Genomic DNA, 16,882 nt, shown 5'->3' on the forward strand with positions numbered 1-16,882 from the left:
TAGAACTTGAAGATTTTTGTAGACCATTCAATTGAAGCCTGAGTTCGTTTACTTCTTCTTGAAGTATATCATGTTCAACTTCACATATTTCTAGTTTCTGGGCCCAATCCTTCTTTTCTCTTTCCTTTTCTCTTTTGACTTTTCTGAGTTCATTTACTACTCTTTCAATGTCTGCAAGAGCAATATCAACAAATTCTTGAAGTTCATAATAATATGCACATAAAGGAGTACGTACCTGACTAGTTCCTTCATCCAATGATGAATAGTGTCTTCTTGGATCATCTTCTTCTTCATTGTTGTCAGTTATTAGTGCAAGTTTATCCGGTTCTTCATTTTCACTAAGAGCCATAAAACATATATTTGCAATTTCCTCATGATCAGATTCCTCCTCATCGCTCCATGCTCCAAAAGTTTTCTTCTTTTGCACGTTCCTGCTAAGTTTCCTTTTTAACTCAGGACAGTCAGCTTGGACATGTCCGAGTTTTCCACATTCGTAATACCTTCCATCATTTTTATCTGTTTCATTGCTTGCCCTTTCTTTCCTGAAATTAGACTTACCTCTTCTGTAGTTTTTGTTCCTTCTCATCATGTTAGTCACAACTTGCGAGAGCATTGTAATATTTTCATCTTGTTCTCCTCATTCTACTTCATCTTCATTTTCAGGTTCAGCCAAGGTTGCCTTGAAAGCAACGGTTTTCTTTTTCTCTTGAATTTGTCTATCAAGATGAGTTTTCTCAAACGCGATCTTTCTAACCTGTTCACCACTTTTAATGGGTCTTCCAATTTATTTGAGGTCTCCAAGGATTTTGCTAAATCTGAAAAATATTTCTTCAACCAATTCTCCATCCTTTATTTAAAATAGTTCATATTCCCTAAGCAGGAGATTTATTCTAGTCTCCTTTACTTTGTTGGTTCCTTTATAAGTGACTTCTAGTTTATCCCACATTTCTTTTTCAGTTTCACAGCTGGATATTTTTTCATATTCTTCTCCACTAATAGCGTTGTACAGTAGATTTTTCGCTTTTGTATTTATAGTGATGACAACAACTTGTTCATCAGTGTAATCGTCCAAATCAAGAGGATCGGTTGTTGTGATGATTTCACCATCTGCATTTTTTGTTAGAGGAATTGGAAGATTTTTCTTTTTTATCACACGCCATACTTTGATATCGTATGACATGGTGTATGTTTCCATGCGAACCTTCCAATATGAAAAATGTTGACCATTGAAGTAAGGAGGTCGAACCTTAGAGGTTCCTTTTTGAAAAAGAGCACCGGCAATAGTGTTGGATCCCATTGATCTTTTTCTCACTGGTGGTAAAGCATAGATTGTGAGTCTTGCTTTGATACCAATTGAAAGTACAAGAGGGGGTGAATTATTGCCTAATTAAAATTTGGTCGACTGATATAGCTATTAGTTGACTAATCCATGAGATAGAAGAAGTAAAAGATGTAAAGTGCAATAGTAAGACACACACGATTTATACTGGTTCGGTACCATTGTGGTACTTACATCCAGTTCCCTTAAGTCACAAGGGTTCCCTTAAGATCTTTGAATAAATTTACACAAATGATGGTATTTTTGTGTATACCATCAGCTTATAGAATCAGCAATTGAGTTCTAGTCAAGTGACACAACTTCCTTTTATACTCTAGATCTCTCTATCTTTTGAGACACTAATAACTTAGGATCAGTGTTTGAACTAAGAAGTAGACAGATTTGGAATACTCTTTTTGTAGTTGCATGGTCTTCTTCTTGAGAGAACTTCATTTTATACCAGAGAAAAGAGCCGTTAATTCCTTATTGGAAATGGGAGGCATAAGATCTTTGATTAAGGGTTTTGACCCAAGAGATGCCTCTTTGAATTTTGCTCTTTGACTGGCCCAGATTCGAGTGTGACTTTCCATGTCACGGCTGATTTCAAAGAGAGATTTAGTGAGCGAATTCTTCGAAACTGGAATGATCAAGATTTGGTAATCTGACTTCCCTTGATTAAGTCAAACTGCATCTTGATTGGCCATTAATAATTTGTAACTGAATCTCCGCTCACTCCTTGGGTCGAGCTGCCTCTTAATGATTATTAATGTAATAACTAATTCTTCCTTCTTTCTTCATTTTGAATCCAATAGCACTCTTGATAATTATCTCCTTCTTTCCTTTTTTTTTGTTTACCTTGAAAATGCAACAGAAGATAATATTATCATCATTGAAACTTAACCTTAAAACCTATCATGTTGAAGCGCGATTGATGGAAATTAAGGGTCATGTAAAAGGTGGCCTCACCGTTCAAGGAATAGAGTTTCGACCAGAATGAAGAAAGAAGAATCCTCTTACTATGGCGTTGCCTAGTTTTGGTTTCATTCGTATTGATTGAAAATTTTCATGTAAAAGATGCATGCACGAATCTCATTTGATTATTATTGTGATTATAAATGAAATGTAGCACCTGGCATCAAATTCTAAACTTTATTTCAATCAACTCTTTCCTCCCTCAACATTCGTGAGGGCCAATTTGTTCATGGATCAAATATCTTTGGATACTAGGTGTAGTGGCGTACGCATGATTTTACATAAGCGGTAACATAATTTGAAGAAATGGTCAAATAGATCAAAACTATAATGACAAGCAGCAGCATTTTCTATATGTATCCCACAATATTTTTTATTTTTTTAATAAATATCTAGTGAAATTTTTTGACCAAATGGTGTCACGTGACACCACATGATATAAGGTGCATATGCCCCTGACTAGGTGTAGTCATTGAGGCCACCTAGTATAGAAAGGTATTTGCTTTTTTCGATGGTGGCTACTGGAAATGAGTGTACTGACATATATATATGGTATAATTTGACTGAGCACGAAGCTTGACATCATCGCTCATCGACACATGGTGTTTTTCAGCTCAATGTTACTGTAGATGGTAAAAATGTTGATATTCGGCTATTTACATGAACAATTTTAATTAACTGTTGCCGAAAACAAAATGGAGCAGGACAGAATTATAATTGTGGAGCTCCAACTTTAACTAGTGAAGAAATTATTTTCTTCCCCTAAATTTTACAGTACATTACGTTATCCTTGATAAGGTGATTTATGTTATAAAATAAAGACTTTAAAGTAAAGAAACCGATGAGAAGTAGAGAGAGGTTGATATATTATTCAACTTTCAAACTGATGTACCTAATGAACTGAAAACTCCTCTATTTATAGAAGAAAAGAAGCAGTTGCGAGGCTTTTCTTCAGCTGCTTGTCAGCTATCTGCATGAGCTGCTTGCAACCTGCCTGTTTAATAAGAAGCTGCTGCTAATCATTTCATTCAGTTGCTTGCAACCTGCCTGCATCAGCTGCTTGTAGATAAACTTCAATGGAGTACTAAATGGATAATCTTCTTCAGGAAGATTATCTATAGCGGAGTATTAAATGAACATCCACAATATAATTATTTTCATAACACTACCCCTTGGATGTTTATTAAAAGATATTGTGCCTCGTTAAAATCTTACTAGGAAAAACCCAGTGGGAAAAATCCCAGTGAAGGTAAAAAGAGTACACATATTTAGTAATACGCATTTCTAGCTGCCTCTTTAAAAACCTTACAAGAAAAACCCCATGGGAAAAACCTTAGTAAGGAAAAAAGAGTACAACGCGTATTCACTCCCCCTGATGAAGACCTTATTTCAAATATTTGAGTCTCCACATTGCAATCTTGTATACCATCTTCTCACAAGTTGAAGTTGGCAAAGATTTAGTGAACAAAAATGTCGGATTGTCAGTTGAACGAATTTGCTGCACATCAATGTCATCATTTTTCTTAAAATCATGTGTGTAGAATAATTTTGGTAAAATGTGCTTCGTTCTATCTCCTTTTATAAATCCTCCCTTCAATTGGGCTATGCATACAGCATTGCCTTTGTAGAAAATTGTGGATCTTTTATCACATTCCAAACCATATTTTTCTCGAATGAAATTAAGCTGATGTGTAAGCTACTACTGCAAGCTGCTGTGTAAGCTACTACTGCAAGCTGCTGTGTAAGCTACTTGTAAGCTGCTACTGTACCAGATATAGATAATCTTCTGCCGGGGTAATATTTATCCATAACGGACTACCGAAATGATAAGCTTCTTCAGGAAACTTATTTCCAATAGAGTACACTAATAATATACATTGCAAGCTACCTCGTTAAAAACCTTACCAGGAAACCTAGTGGGAAAAAACCCGAGCAAGGGAAAAGAGTACAGTGCAGAGACTTGGGTATATCTGGACCAAGGAGTTCATCATTCTCTTCTGGAGGTAAGAACGGATCCTTAATTCGTGTAGGAGAAGAACTATATCTTGCTAGTAAATTAACAGAAAATGCTATGTCAGGCCTTGTAGCATTAACAAGATACATTAGTGCACCAATTGCACTGAGATAGGGTACTTCGGGACCAAGGAGTTCCTCATCCTCTTCTGGAGGTCGGAACAAATCCTTATCCATTTCATGTGATCGAACAACCATTGGTGTACTCAATGGGTGTGCTTTGTCTATGTAAAAGCATTTTAAGACCCTTGATATATAGGCAAATTGATGGATAAAGAGCTCACCTGCTAAATACTCAATTTGCAGACCAAGACAAAGTTTTATCTTCTCAAGATCTTTCATCTCAAATTCTTTCTTAAGATATGCAATTACCTTTTGGAGCTCTTCTGGAGTTCCAACAAGATTTATGTAATCAACATAAACAGCAAGTATAGTAAATTCTGATGTCGTTTTCTTTATAAAAATACATGGACAAATAACATCACTTATGTAACTTTCTTTCAGCAAATATTCACTGAGGTGATAATACCTATGCCCAGATTTCTTTAAACCGTACAAAGATCTTTGTAATCTGATTGAGTACATTTCCAGAGATTTTGAATATGCTTCAGGCATTTTAAATCATTTAGGGATCTTTATAGAGATTTGATCAAATGAGTCATATAGGTTATGACTCGCATTTAAATGGCATGATATCTTCAGGTGTCTGGACTACTGGTCTGATCCTCACAATATTTCACAGTATTATGCACTATATTGTATCAAATATATCGTCGACGATCATTTTGTATCGGTTCGCAAGCAACATAACTTGTTGCGATCTCATCACTTTCTTTATATTCAGGTACCTAAACTTCTTCTGGAGTTTCATGAAATGTTATGTCGTGACCTCTTCTAAAGCTCATTTCCTCCTCATTATGATCATTGGCTCCTTATCGTTTTTCAAGGATTGTTACCTTTGGAACCGATTGGTCTACCACGCTTCATGCGTACAGTAAACTCTATCCTTCAGGGACTTTAATTTTAATAGGAGTATTTGTAGCTGAAATATGATATTTAATTTTGGATCAGCAAATGCTTCTGGCATTTTACTTGAATTATCTTCTAAGTGAGGATCATATTGATAATAATTCGATTCATATAGCATATTTTTCAGCTGTTTATTACATCCCCCAAATGCTAGAAAACTAACATATATTCCCAATCTTCTTTGGGAAACATATCTTTGTGCATTGTGGTAGAGAAATTAATCACATACCACGCATCAAAAGATAGTAAAAATATTTAGTTTCTGATCCTAAACCAATTGTGAGAGGAGGACTTATCATATATTGTTGATCTGATGCATACAAGTGTTGTTGTATGCAATTTAGAATATCTTAGACCGACACATGAAGCTTTGTTCTCATAAGCAATAGTTTAGTCATTAGTAGGAGATATTCATTGCTAAACCAGCTTGGATATAAACCCGCATTATCAAGATGAACTGTCTTGATTTCATAATCTGAAAGTTATGCTCTTAATTGAGAAAAGCAATTTCAAATGCCAAACTGCAGGTTGATAATAAACATACATGTAACCATCTTATATATGCATCTATAAGTGGTTCACATGACAGGTGATGGGCCTATATTCACCTTTTATATATTTCAGAACCAGGGGTCTTAATCCCAACTTTAGTTGGTAGAATCAATTTATTATGAGAATAAGTAACACATGAGAATTCTTGAAGAATCTTCTAGTTCTTCAGTATATGCTTATCTGAATTCTCAAATAGCTCATTTAAAAATGACAAATGAAAACTTCAAGTTTATCATGACATGTGTTATCTCTTAGTAAACTTCTGGTTTACTATGGCATAAACTTTTGCATTAGTAGACTTCTGGTTTACTGTGGCTACTTTTGTATAAGTAAATTTCTGATTTACTATAGCTGCTTTAGCATTAGTAAACTTCTGGTTTGCTGTGATACATGATATAGTACAAATTGAAGAATAAGGCGGGTAACTTCTCACATACATATTTACCCCCTATGATTGTGAAAACATGAAGATTTTCAATCTTTCTATCATTTGTAGTCTCAGTATGATTGTCATTTGTATTAGTAAACTTCAAATTTACTACAACATATATTTTGACTTATCATATAATATGAATGACATATTTGTATATAAGCTCTTCAAAAGCCTTCATTCATTATCCGCAATCTAATATTTATCGGACACTACTAGTGTCATATGTCTTCTCGACAAATAATTAGCTCTTCAGGAGCTTTTGATATTTTGTACTGCCAAATATTGCTCAGACAGTTCACCAATTTTGTGAAAAATGTCTCCTCCAGGGAGAAACGTCATTAATATCTGAATATTTTATATCAAAGCGGTAGTCACATAGTCATTACATCCTTCAGGGATAGATATACGAGTTGTTATTTCCTTCGGGGAACTCGATAACTAACCATAATATATTAATGTGGTTGTAGCAGAAAACATTCTACAAGAATGCTTTTGCCTTAGAATGATACTTAATAAAATTATCCAAGATGTTTTACGTATAACAGGCACGTGCGACAATGATCTTTATACCACAAAAATAATATTTATATCCTTTGTTATTCTACCTCTTCATGAGGTGAGTTGTGCTATTTCTTCATTCACTCTAGGGAATGAAAATGTACTTCAAAAATAACTTTGAATAGCTTATAATTTTGTTTAAGCACAGAAAGACACACTTTCAAAATATTTTCTTGCTTCAGGAGAAAAATTCAATTGTTTTACTTCTTCATGAGCAAACTTAAAATACAAAATATTGAGTATATATTCCCTCAATCATATTACCTTTTCTGGAGGTGAATCGTAATATATTTACATTAATAGCGCGCTCATATTTACGAGCTTTATTAATATTGTCACATCCACTTCAGGAAATGGATTAATGTTTATCAAAAGTTCTCATCCTTCAGGGAACGGAACATAATTATCTGAACGCGCATTAATCACACAAATTGTGTGATGTCTTAGAAGCTCTTTTACGATAATGCTACTTCAGGAGCAAACCGAGGTATGCATGTACTATAGAGAATATTTCTCTAGCTTATCTTCAATTGTAACCATAGAAAGCCTAAATTATCACTTCTGGTGGCCATAGGTATATACCACTTCTGGTGGTTAACAAAAATTTAGTTACAATGAGATATACGAAACATGACCACTTCTGGTGGTTGTATATTTCTTGCAAACTCTGCTGGAGTATAAGTGGATCTAACAATGTCATCCACTTTATAGTTTCCTATGCAATATTACTCTTCTGGAGTAAAATTAAAATCTTAATTCGAAAATGAATAAGTGAAAAATGAAACATAAAGATATACAAATTATAGTGTTTTAAAATTCATAAAATGCTCCAGAATCTTGTCCAATAATTATGGCTCACTTACTAGGTTCCTAAGTACCTTTTTAATTTTATTTTAATGGCAGTAGCATACATAGCAAGTAAAACGCATAACTTATCTTTGATGGTGTCTGCTAGACCCATCATATCAAGATGAATTTCAGCATCAAACACCCAAGACACGTAGCTTTTGCCCGATATATCCAATACTACAAATTCACGTTTAGAAAGATTTGACATTATTTACAAAAAGAAAGTTCATACCTTTGATATTTCAAAGTATTTGTTGGAGATGATAGAGTCTCGTGCTGATAACGTGTTATAAAATAAAGACTTTAAAGTAAAGAAACCGAGGAGAAGTAGAGAGAGAGGTTGATATATTATTCAACTTTCAAACTGATGTACATAATGAACTGAAAACTCCTCTATTTATAGAAGAAAAGAAGCAGCTGCGAGGCTTTTCTTCAGCTACTTGTCAGCTGTCTGCATGAGCTGCTTGCAACCTGTCTATTTAATAAGAAGCTGTTGTAAATCATTTCATTCAGTTGCTTGCAACCTGCCTGCATCGGCTGCTTGTAAATAAACTTCAATGGAGTACTAACTGGATAATCTTCTTCAGGAAGATTATCTATAGCGGAGTATTAAATGAACATCCACAATATAATTATTTTCATAACAATTTATAGTTTTACATATTTATGGTTTATTTTAAATTACAAGTTTCAAAATTCTTTCTTTCTTAAATTTCATATCCAGTCAAAGTACATGGTATGCATAAATGGGAAGGAGGGAGTATGACTATTATTGAGTTTTAATTTTTATTTATTTAAATACTTCCTCTATTTTAATTTATGTGAACATATTTCCTTTATAGTCCGTGCCAAAAAGAATGACCTCTTTCTCTGTTTGAAATCAATTTATTTTTGTGTAATGATTTATAGCCACACAAAATATATATGTGCCTCATTTTACACCACAAATTTAAAAGTCATCTTTTTTTTCTTAAACCCGCGCCCGTCAAATGGGTTCACATAATAAAACGGAGGGAGTATTTGATACTAATGTGCAAGCGTTTGAATATAGGTTTGATTGAAACTTAAAAAACGAGTTTTTGAAGCTGTGTTGAAAAATAATTTTTGAAAATTGAAGTTGTGTGTTGGATATGTATTTATTTGAAGAAAACTTAAGTTTTGAAGAGATATTTTTACTCAAAAATTGCGTTAAACGTTTATGGAAAGTTGGAAATTTTTGAATTCTTTTTTCAAAACATGATCATATCTCATAAATAATGTTCTCCAATTTTTTTTAAAAAAGTAAACCCAAAATTGATGGCCAAACGGGAGCTACAGTGTCACTTTCTTAGGTTGTTAAGTAGAAGTTTCTGAGGAAGACTTTCACTTAGTTATCCATCAAAGAAGCTTATTTCCTAAGCTTGCATTTTTTTTTTCTATAGATAGACAATTCAAATTTAGCAACTTTAATCAATTAAGTTTTGCGAATGGATTATTTTAGTTTATTGCCAGAAGGTTGCATATCGGAAATTCTGTCCTTCACTTCTCCCAAAGATGCTGCTACTTCCTCAGCTATCTCACGAGGATTCAAGTCTGCTGCTGAATCCGACGTCGTTTGGGAGAAATTTTTGCCCTCTGATTATCAACATATTATCTCTAAATCAGACTCACTCTTGGTTTCTCCTTCCAAAAAAGAGCTTTATTTTAGTCTTTGTGACTCCCCAATTCTCATTGATGGCGGCAAACTGGTAGGATTTCTTCGTTTCTATCTAACCTTTGGGTCTTTTTCTTTTTTTTCTTCGTCTTTTTGTGTTTTGCTTGCTCTGTTTTTCATGAAAAGAATGTGTTTTGAATAGCTGAGTAATTGAAATCTGATTTAGCCTTTGGTTCAGTCGTAAGAGCGTGACAAGTGATGTGTTATTGGGCTCGAAATTGTCAAACACAAAATCTGGGAAACAAAATCAGAAATAGTCGATTTACAATTGGTAATTGAAAAATGAAGGAGAAATTAAAAAATAGTCAAATTTACAAGTGATCATTTAAAAATAGTCACAGTTTCAAAAGTAACTGAAATTTAGCCACTTTTCATGTAAAGATAAATCTGAACGAAAACACTGTTTAAAATCTGGAAAAATACTCCAATATAATATACTAAAACTCCAATATGTTATATTGGAGTTCCAGCATAAGTATACCGGTCCAGCATAATATACTAAAACTTTCCGCGTGTTAGAGTTCCAACATAATATGCTGAAAATTCATACACATGTGCATCAATCTCCAGTATATTATGCTGGACTTTCCGTGTTGCAACAAAATAGTGACTATTTTTCAATGATTTTGCAAACGCTGACTATTTTTGAATGACCAGTCCGAAAATTGGCTAGCCCGTGCTATTTTTACGAAAAATGAAGAATTAACCCAAATAACAGCCCATCTAATCGCTTAAATTAAAAATAGTCTGTGGAGGTATAATATATGCATAATTATGTATTATATGTGTATTTGTGTATAAACAATATATAATCTATGTATATGGCTAGAAAAAGTAAGCAATGAATATGAACGGCTATTTATGTAAAGATCCCTTGAAAAATAGCCACAATTTCAAAAGTAATCAAAATTTAGGTATTTTTAATGTAAAAATAAAATATGAACAAAAAAACCTTAAAATTCGGAAAAATTGTAGTTCGAATTTTTTACGTATAAGTGCTGGATTTTCATAATGTACTGGAGTTCCAACATAATATGCTGGAAGTTTATACACATGAGCTCCATAATCCAGCATATTTTGCTGGAATTTTTTTAATTATCAGTCCGAAAACTGGCTAGCCCGTGCTAATTTCAGGAAAAAAAAAACTTGGTTTATAAATGGAGAAAGGTAGAGGAGCGAGCCCATTAATCTACCTAGTTTCAAACTCGTGTTTTAGTTGACCCTTGAAAATTACTCAGTTATCGGAAACAACTCCAATTTAGTACAGCCAGTACTATGCAATTGATTAAAATGTATAATTGGTCTCAGATTTTGCCGGATTGTTAATCGATGAACTTGGTGATTTCTATGTGATATTGTTAAGTGTCGATTTGATATGTCAAATAGAGTTTTTCACTGGATAAGAAGACTGGGAAAAAATGTTTTATGGTGGCAGCAAGGGAACTTGCTATTACATGGGGTGATACACCACAGTATTGGGAATGGTTACCTCACCCAGACTCCAGGTTTTATATTTTCTCGGTTCCTTACATGACTAAAATTAAGAAAGAAATTAAATTTTATTAGATATATAAAATCCTGAGCAAGGTAAATTTTTTTGTAGATTCTCAGAAGTGGCTAAACTCATATGGGTTTCTTGGCTTGATATCCGAGGCAAAATTGAAACTCGAATATTGTCGAAAAAAAACAAATATGCTGCTTATCTAGTATTCAAATTGGCAAACAGATTTTATGGCCTTGAAACTGTTAATGCATATGTTAGACTTGTTGGCTGTGAGACTAAACATGAAGCTGAGGAACGAGCTAGTATTACGAGCCTTTCAAGACGAGAAGAACCGGGTAAGAAGCGACCAAAGAGAAGAATTGATGGTTGGATGGAAATTGAAGTGGGAACCTTTTTCAATCATATAGGAGAAGATGGAGATGTTGAAGCTCGATTAATGGAGATTAGACATCTCGGTGGAAAATCTGGCCTCGTTGTTCAAGGAATGGAGTTTCGTCCGGAAGAGGAAGAAGACGAAGAAGAGGAAGAAGAAGAAGAAGATGATGATGTAGCATTTTGGCGACATGGCCGAGTGGTAGGGCAGAGGACTACAAATCCTTTTTTCCCCAGTTCAAATCCGGGTGCCTGATCAACAAAAAATTCGAAATATCTTCTTTTCTTATGTTATGTTGATATAACCCGCCGAATAATTCCCCAGCAGAAGCAGAGAAGAGGAAGAAGCAGAGGAGGAGGAGGAGGAGGAATAATAATCATATCTTTATATGTGCCCTTCTCGTCGAGCTTATCCATGCCTAGTTGTTTCAATAATAGCAGAGTGAGTTGATGCATATACAAACCTTATTTGATTGTGATGATTATAAATGAAATATGCCATCTATTTGGATTATCAATTTCTGCATTCTGTTTCAATCAACTCTTTTCTTCCAATGTTGGCCTAAGCAAATAGAACAATTTGAAAGAGGTAGAGGAAGACAGTTGTGAAGAACGAGTAGACTGCTATTATAGAGGAAAAAAGTTTTCATAATGAGTAAGAGTATACCTGTGTTTATATTCTTCAATTGCTTTTCTTAATAGCCTATTTGGCCAAGCTTCTAACATCAGCTTATTTTAAGAAGTGCTTTTCTCAGAAATGTTTTTCTCAAAATGATATCCGAGGCAAGATTGAAACTCAAGTACTGTCGAAAAGAACCAAATATGTTGCTTATCTAGTGTTCAAATTTGGAGATGGGTTTTATAACCTTGATACTGCTAATGCATATGTTAGGTTTGTTAATTGTGAGACTATATATAAATGAAGCAAAGAAACAAGCTAGTGTTGTGAGTGTTTCAGTCAAAGAAGGACCTAGTGAGAAGCCACCCCATACGAAGAGATTGATGGATGGAGCGGAACTTCTTCAATGAGACAGGAGAGGATGGAGAAGTTGAAGCGCGATTTATAGGGTATAGGCATAGAGGAGAAGGTAGTGGCATTGGTCAAGGAATGGAGTTTCGACCAGAATGAAAAAAAAGAAGAGTTCTCTTAATATCCATAAGAGTTGGTCTCTGATAATGCAAAGCTGCATATATTTTGCAGCACCAGAGCCAAGTTTCAGCTTAGCAGGATTAGACGGCTAAATCATTTGGGGCAATTTTCTGATATTTTGCAATTGTTACAGAAAATTTCAGCTCTGAATTTAGGTTTCTGAATGAAGAGAAAAAGAACAAGAAAAATGAAAAAGTCAAAGATTAGAATATCTTTCCACTATGTAAGCAACTGATCAGTCCTGCACTGCGTACACAGTACCCTCTGTTGCGGAAGCCAAATGTATATAGTGTGAATAAGTCACAACTACTATACCAAAAATTATGACAGCCACCAAATAATAAATAAGACAATAAAACAATAATAAAGGGAACACCAGAATTTACGAGGTTCGGCTAATTTTGCCTACTCCTCGGACACAACCAATATTTTATTTCACTCCAAAAATACAAGTGAAATAATACTAAAGAGAGAAGATACAAATGCCTTAAACAGATGAGAAGGCAAATGAGAGGTGTGTTTCAATCCTAAACATTAGGCCTTCTTTTATAGGGGAAAAATCCCCCCCAAACTTAACTCCCAACCAATGTGGGACTTTGGCATTTTGCCAAACTTCAACAAATCTCCACCTTGGCAAAATTCCACATTTTCAATTCTCTCTCAATAACAAATTTTGGTTGTGTCTTCATCTTCAATCTTCAGTGTTCAACAATGTTGATCAAATCCAAACAATGTTGAAACTTGACCGCAGTCACCACCTTTGTCAGCATATCAGCAGGATTCTCTGTAGTATGAATTTTCTTCACCGTGACTCCACCTTCTTCTATGATTTCGCGTACGAAATGATACCGAACATCAATGTGCTTCGTCCTTGCATGATAAACTTGGTTCTTCGCTAATTGAATAGCACTTTGACTATCACAAAAAATTGTGATACCTTTTTGTTCAACACCAAGCTCCTTTAGCAATCCTTGAAGCCAAATTGCCTCTTTCACAGCATCTGTAATAGCCATGTATTCTGCCTCTGTTGTAGACAAAGCAACTGTTGACTGCAAAGTAGACTTCCAACTAACTGGTGCCTTTGCAAAAGTAAACACATAACCAGTAGTTGATCTTCGTTTGTCCATATCACCCGCAAAATCTGAGTCACAATATCCAACTACAGACTGATTGTCTTCCTGCTCAAAAACTAACCCGACATCTACAGTATTATGAATATACCGTAGAATCCACTTCACAGCTTGCCAATGCTCCTTCCCTGGATTGTGCATATATCTGCTAATAACTCCAACAGCTTGTGAAATGTCAGGCCTTGTGCAAACCATTGCATACATCAAGCTACCAACAACATTTGCGTATGGTACCTTTGACATATACTCTCGTTCAGCTTCATCCATTGGCGACATAGTAGTACTTAGCTTAAAATGGGAAGCAAGTGGAGTACTAACTGGCTTAGTCTTGTCATCTATGCCAAAACGTTGAAGTACTCTCTTCAAATATTCCTTTTGAGATAAACAGAGTTTCTTTGAACGTCTATCTCTAATTATCTCCATGCCAAGAATTTTCTTTGCCTCACCCAAATCCTTCATCTCGAACTCCTTCTTCAGTTGAATCTTCAACTTATCAATTTCTTCCAAATTCTTGGAAGCTATCAACATATCATCAACATATAGGAGAAGATATACAAAGGAACCATCTTTAAGCTTGTGCAAATACACACAATGATCGTATTTGCTTCTCTTGTACCCTTGCCGCAACATAAACTCGTCAAATCGCTTGTACCATTGTCTAGAAGATTGTTTCAATCCGTACAACGATTTTTCAAGTTTGCACACCATATTTTCTTTTCCAGCAACTTTGAATCCTTCTGGCTGAGTCATGTAGATTTCCTCCTCCAAGTTTCCATGTAAAAACGCAGTTTTTACATCCATCTGAACTAGTTCCAAATCCAATTGTGCTACCAAAGCCAACATAATTCTAATGGAGGAATGTTTTACAACTGGAGAAAACACTTCATTGTAATCAATTCCCTCCTTTTGAGCATATCCTTTGGCCACCAATCTTGCTTTGTAGCGAACATCTACTTGGTTAGGAAATCCTTCCTTCTTTGCAAATACCCATTTGCACCCAATTGCTTTCTTTCCCTTCGGGAGATTGGCCAATCTCCATGTATGATTCTGATGAAGGGACTGTATTTCATCATTCATGGCAATCCTCCACTTATCTTCTTCTGAACTTTGGACAGCGTCTTTATAAGTAGTAGGAACATCATCAGCTACAATTGAGGTTGCACAAGCAACCGTCTCTATGAGACGAACAGGTTTCGTTATTGTTCTTTTTGGCCTGCTGGTTGCTATTGATTCAAGTTGTTGTTGAGATTCCTGAGTTGGAATCTCCTCTACTGGCTCTCCTTCCAGAGGGTAATCTTCATTTGTTTCCTCCTCTGCTTCTTGTGTAGGAAAAATAAATTTTCCCTCAAACTCCACCTGCTTAGAAGCACCTTCATTTTGTTTGGTATCTTCTGTTACCTTATTTACCATAGCAAATTCATCAAAGGTAACATCTCTGCTGAACATTACTTTCTTTGTCATAGGACACCATAAGCGATATCCTTTGACTCCAGAAGTAATTCCCATAAAAATAGCCTTCTTTGCCCTTGGATCCAATTTTGACTCCGTCACATGATAATATGCAGTTGAGCCAAACACGTGCAAAGAGTTATAATCTACAGCAGGTTTTCCGTACCATTTTTCAAATGGTGTTTTGCCATCAATAGCAGCAGATGGTAGACGATTAATGAGGTGGCATGCATATGTAATTGCCTCAGCCCAAAATTCTTTGCCCAAGCCAGCATTGGACAACATACACCGTACCTTCTCCAGCAAGGTCCGGTTCATACGTTCTGCCACTCCATTCTGTTGTGGTGTATGTCTAACAGTGAAGTGTCGGATGATGCCATCATTTTCACAGACCTTATTGAAATGATCATTTTTGTATTCACCTCCATTGTCTGTGCGAATACACTTGATTCTCCTGCCTGTCTGATTCTCCACCATCATCTTCCATTTGAGAAAAATTCTCAACACTTCATCTTTGCTCTTCATTGTATACACCCATACTCTTCGGGAAAAATCATCAACAAAGGTTACAAAATAGTGCTTCCCACCCAATGAAGGTGTTTTGGAAGGACCCCAAACATCAGAGTGTACATAATCCAAAATGCCTTTAGTATTATGGATCGTTGTACCAAATTTAACCCTTGTCTGTTTCCCTTTAACACAATGCTCACAAAACTCCAAGTTGCAAGCCTTTACTCCTTTTAACAATCCTTGATCTGATAGAGTTTTCAAGGATTTTCCTCCAGCATGTCCCAAGCGCATGTGCCATAGCTTGGTTGCTTCTGCCTCTTTGTCGTCACTGGATGTTACTGTCGCTGTCCCAATAACTGTACTGCCACGATAGCGGTACATATTATTATTCTTCCGATTAGCCTTCATTACCACTAGTGCACCGGAGCATACTCTCATCACTCCATTTTCTGCAATGATTTTGAACCCTTTTGATTCTAGGGCTCCCACAGAGATGAGATTCTTCTTCAAATCCGGTACATATCGAACATCTATCAATGTTCTGATCATTCCATCATGGTTCCTTAATCGTATTGAACCAATGCCATATGAGGTAAGAGGGTTGTTATCCGCTGTGTGGATGACTCCATATTCTCCTTCTTGAAATTCCACGAACCAGTCCCTGTTGGGACACATATGATAGCTACAAGCCGAGTCCATCAACCATATGTCTGATGATGTTGATGACTCTGTTGTAACTAATGAGAAGTCTGAATCATCACAATCAGCTACATTTGAATCCATAATAGCCTTTCCATTGTTATGTTTGGCCTTATTCTTCAACTTCGGACAGTCTTTCTTCCAGTGCCCTTTTTCTCGACAAAAGGCACATTCATCTTTACTGGGTCTGGATCTTGACTTGGATCTTCCCTTCTTTGTCCTCGTTTGATTTTGAGGACGACCCCTCACAAACAGTGCTTCTCCTTCTCCGCCCTTCTGTTTTTCTCGCTTTCTTTGTTCATAGCTGTACAAAGCTGAACAAACTTCTCTGAGAGAAATTTCGTCATTTCCATGGAGTAGAGTAGTTTCAAGGTGCTCGTACTCATCAGGAAGTGACGCCAACAACATTAAGGCCAAGTCACCATCATCATAAGTTGTATCCATATTTTGCAAATCTGTGACCAACTTATTGAAACTGGTGATATGTTCATTCATCGTGGTACCAGAAACATAGGTGAAGTGAAACAGTCTCTTCTTCATGTACAATTTATTTTGACTGTTTTTCTTCAAAAATTTATCCTCTAGTGCTTTCCATAATTTACTTGCAGAAGTTTCCTTTGTGTATGGATATTTCTGCTCTCTAGCAAGGTA

General features: G+C 35.5%; 1 protein-coding gene across 1 annotated transcript; it reads left to right on the plus strand.

Moving 5' to 3' along the window:
- The first annotated feature begins 9,084 nt into the window (after positions 1-9,084).
- LOC104210277 (F-box protein PP2-B10-like) lies at positions 9,085-11,811 on the plus strand. The gene is made up of 3 exons (XM_009759135.2): positions 9,085-9,451; positions 10,804-10,922; positions 11,021-11,811. Exons 1-3 carry the CDS (start codon positions 9,191-9,193, stop codon positions 11,547-11,549), a joined length of 909 nt encoding a protein of 302 aa, XP_009757437.1. The 5' UTR covers positions 9,085-9,190; the 3' UTR covers positions 11,550-11,811.
- The last annotated feature ends 5,071 nt before the right edge of the window (positions 11,812-16,882 follow it).

The sequence above is a fragment of the Nicotiana sylvestris genome, chromosome 10 (genome assembly GCF_000393655.2).
Source record: "Nicotiana sylvestris chromosome 10, ASM39365v2, whole genome shotgun sequence".
NCBI lineage: Eukaryota > Viridiplantae > Streptophyta > Magnoliopsida > Solanales > Solanaceae > Nicotiana > Nicotiana sylvestris.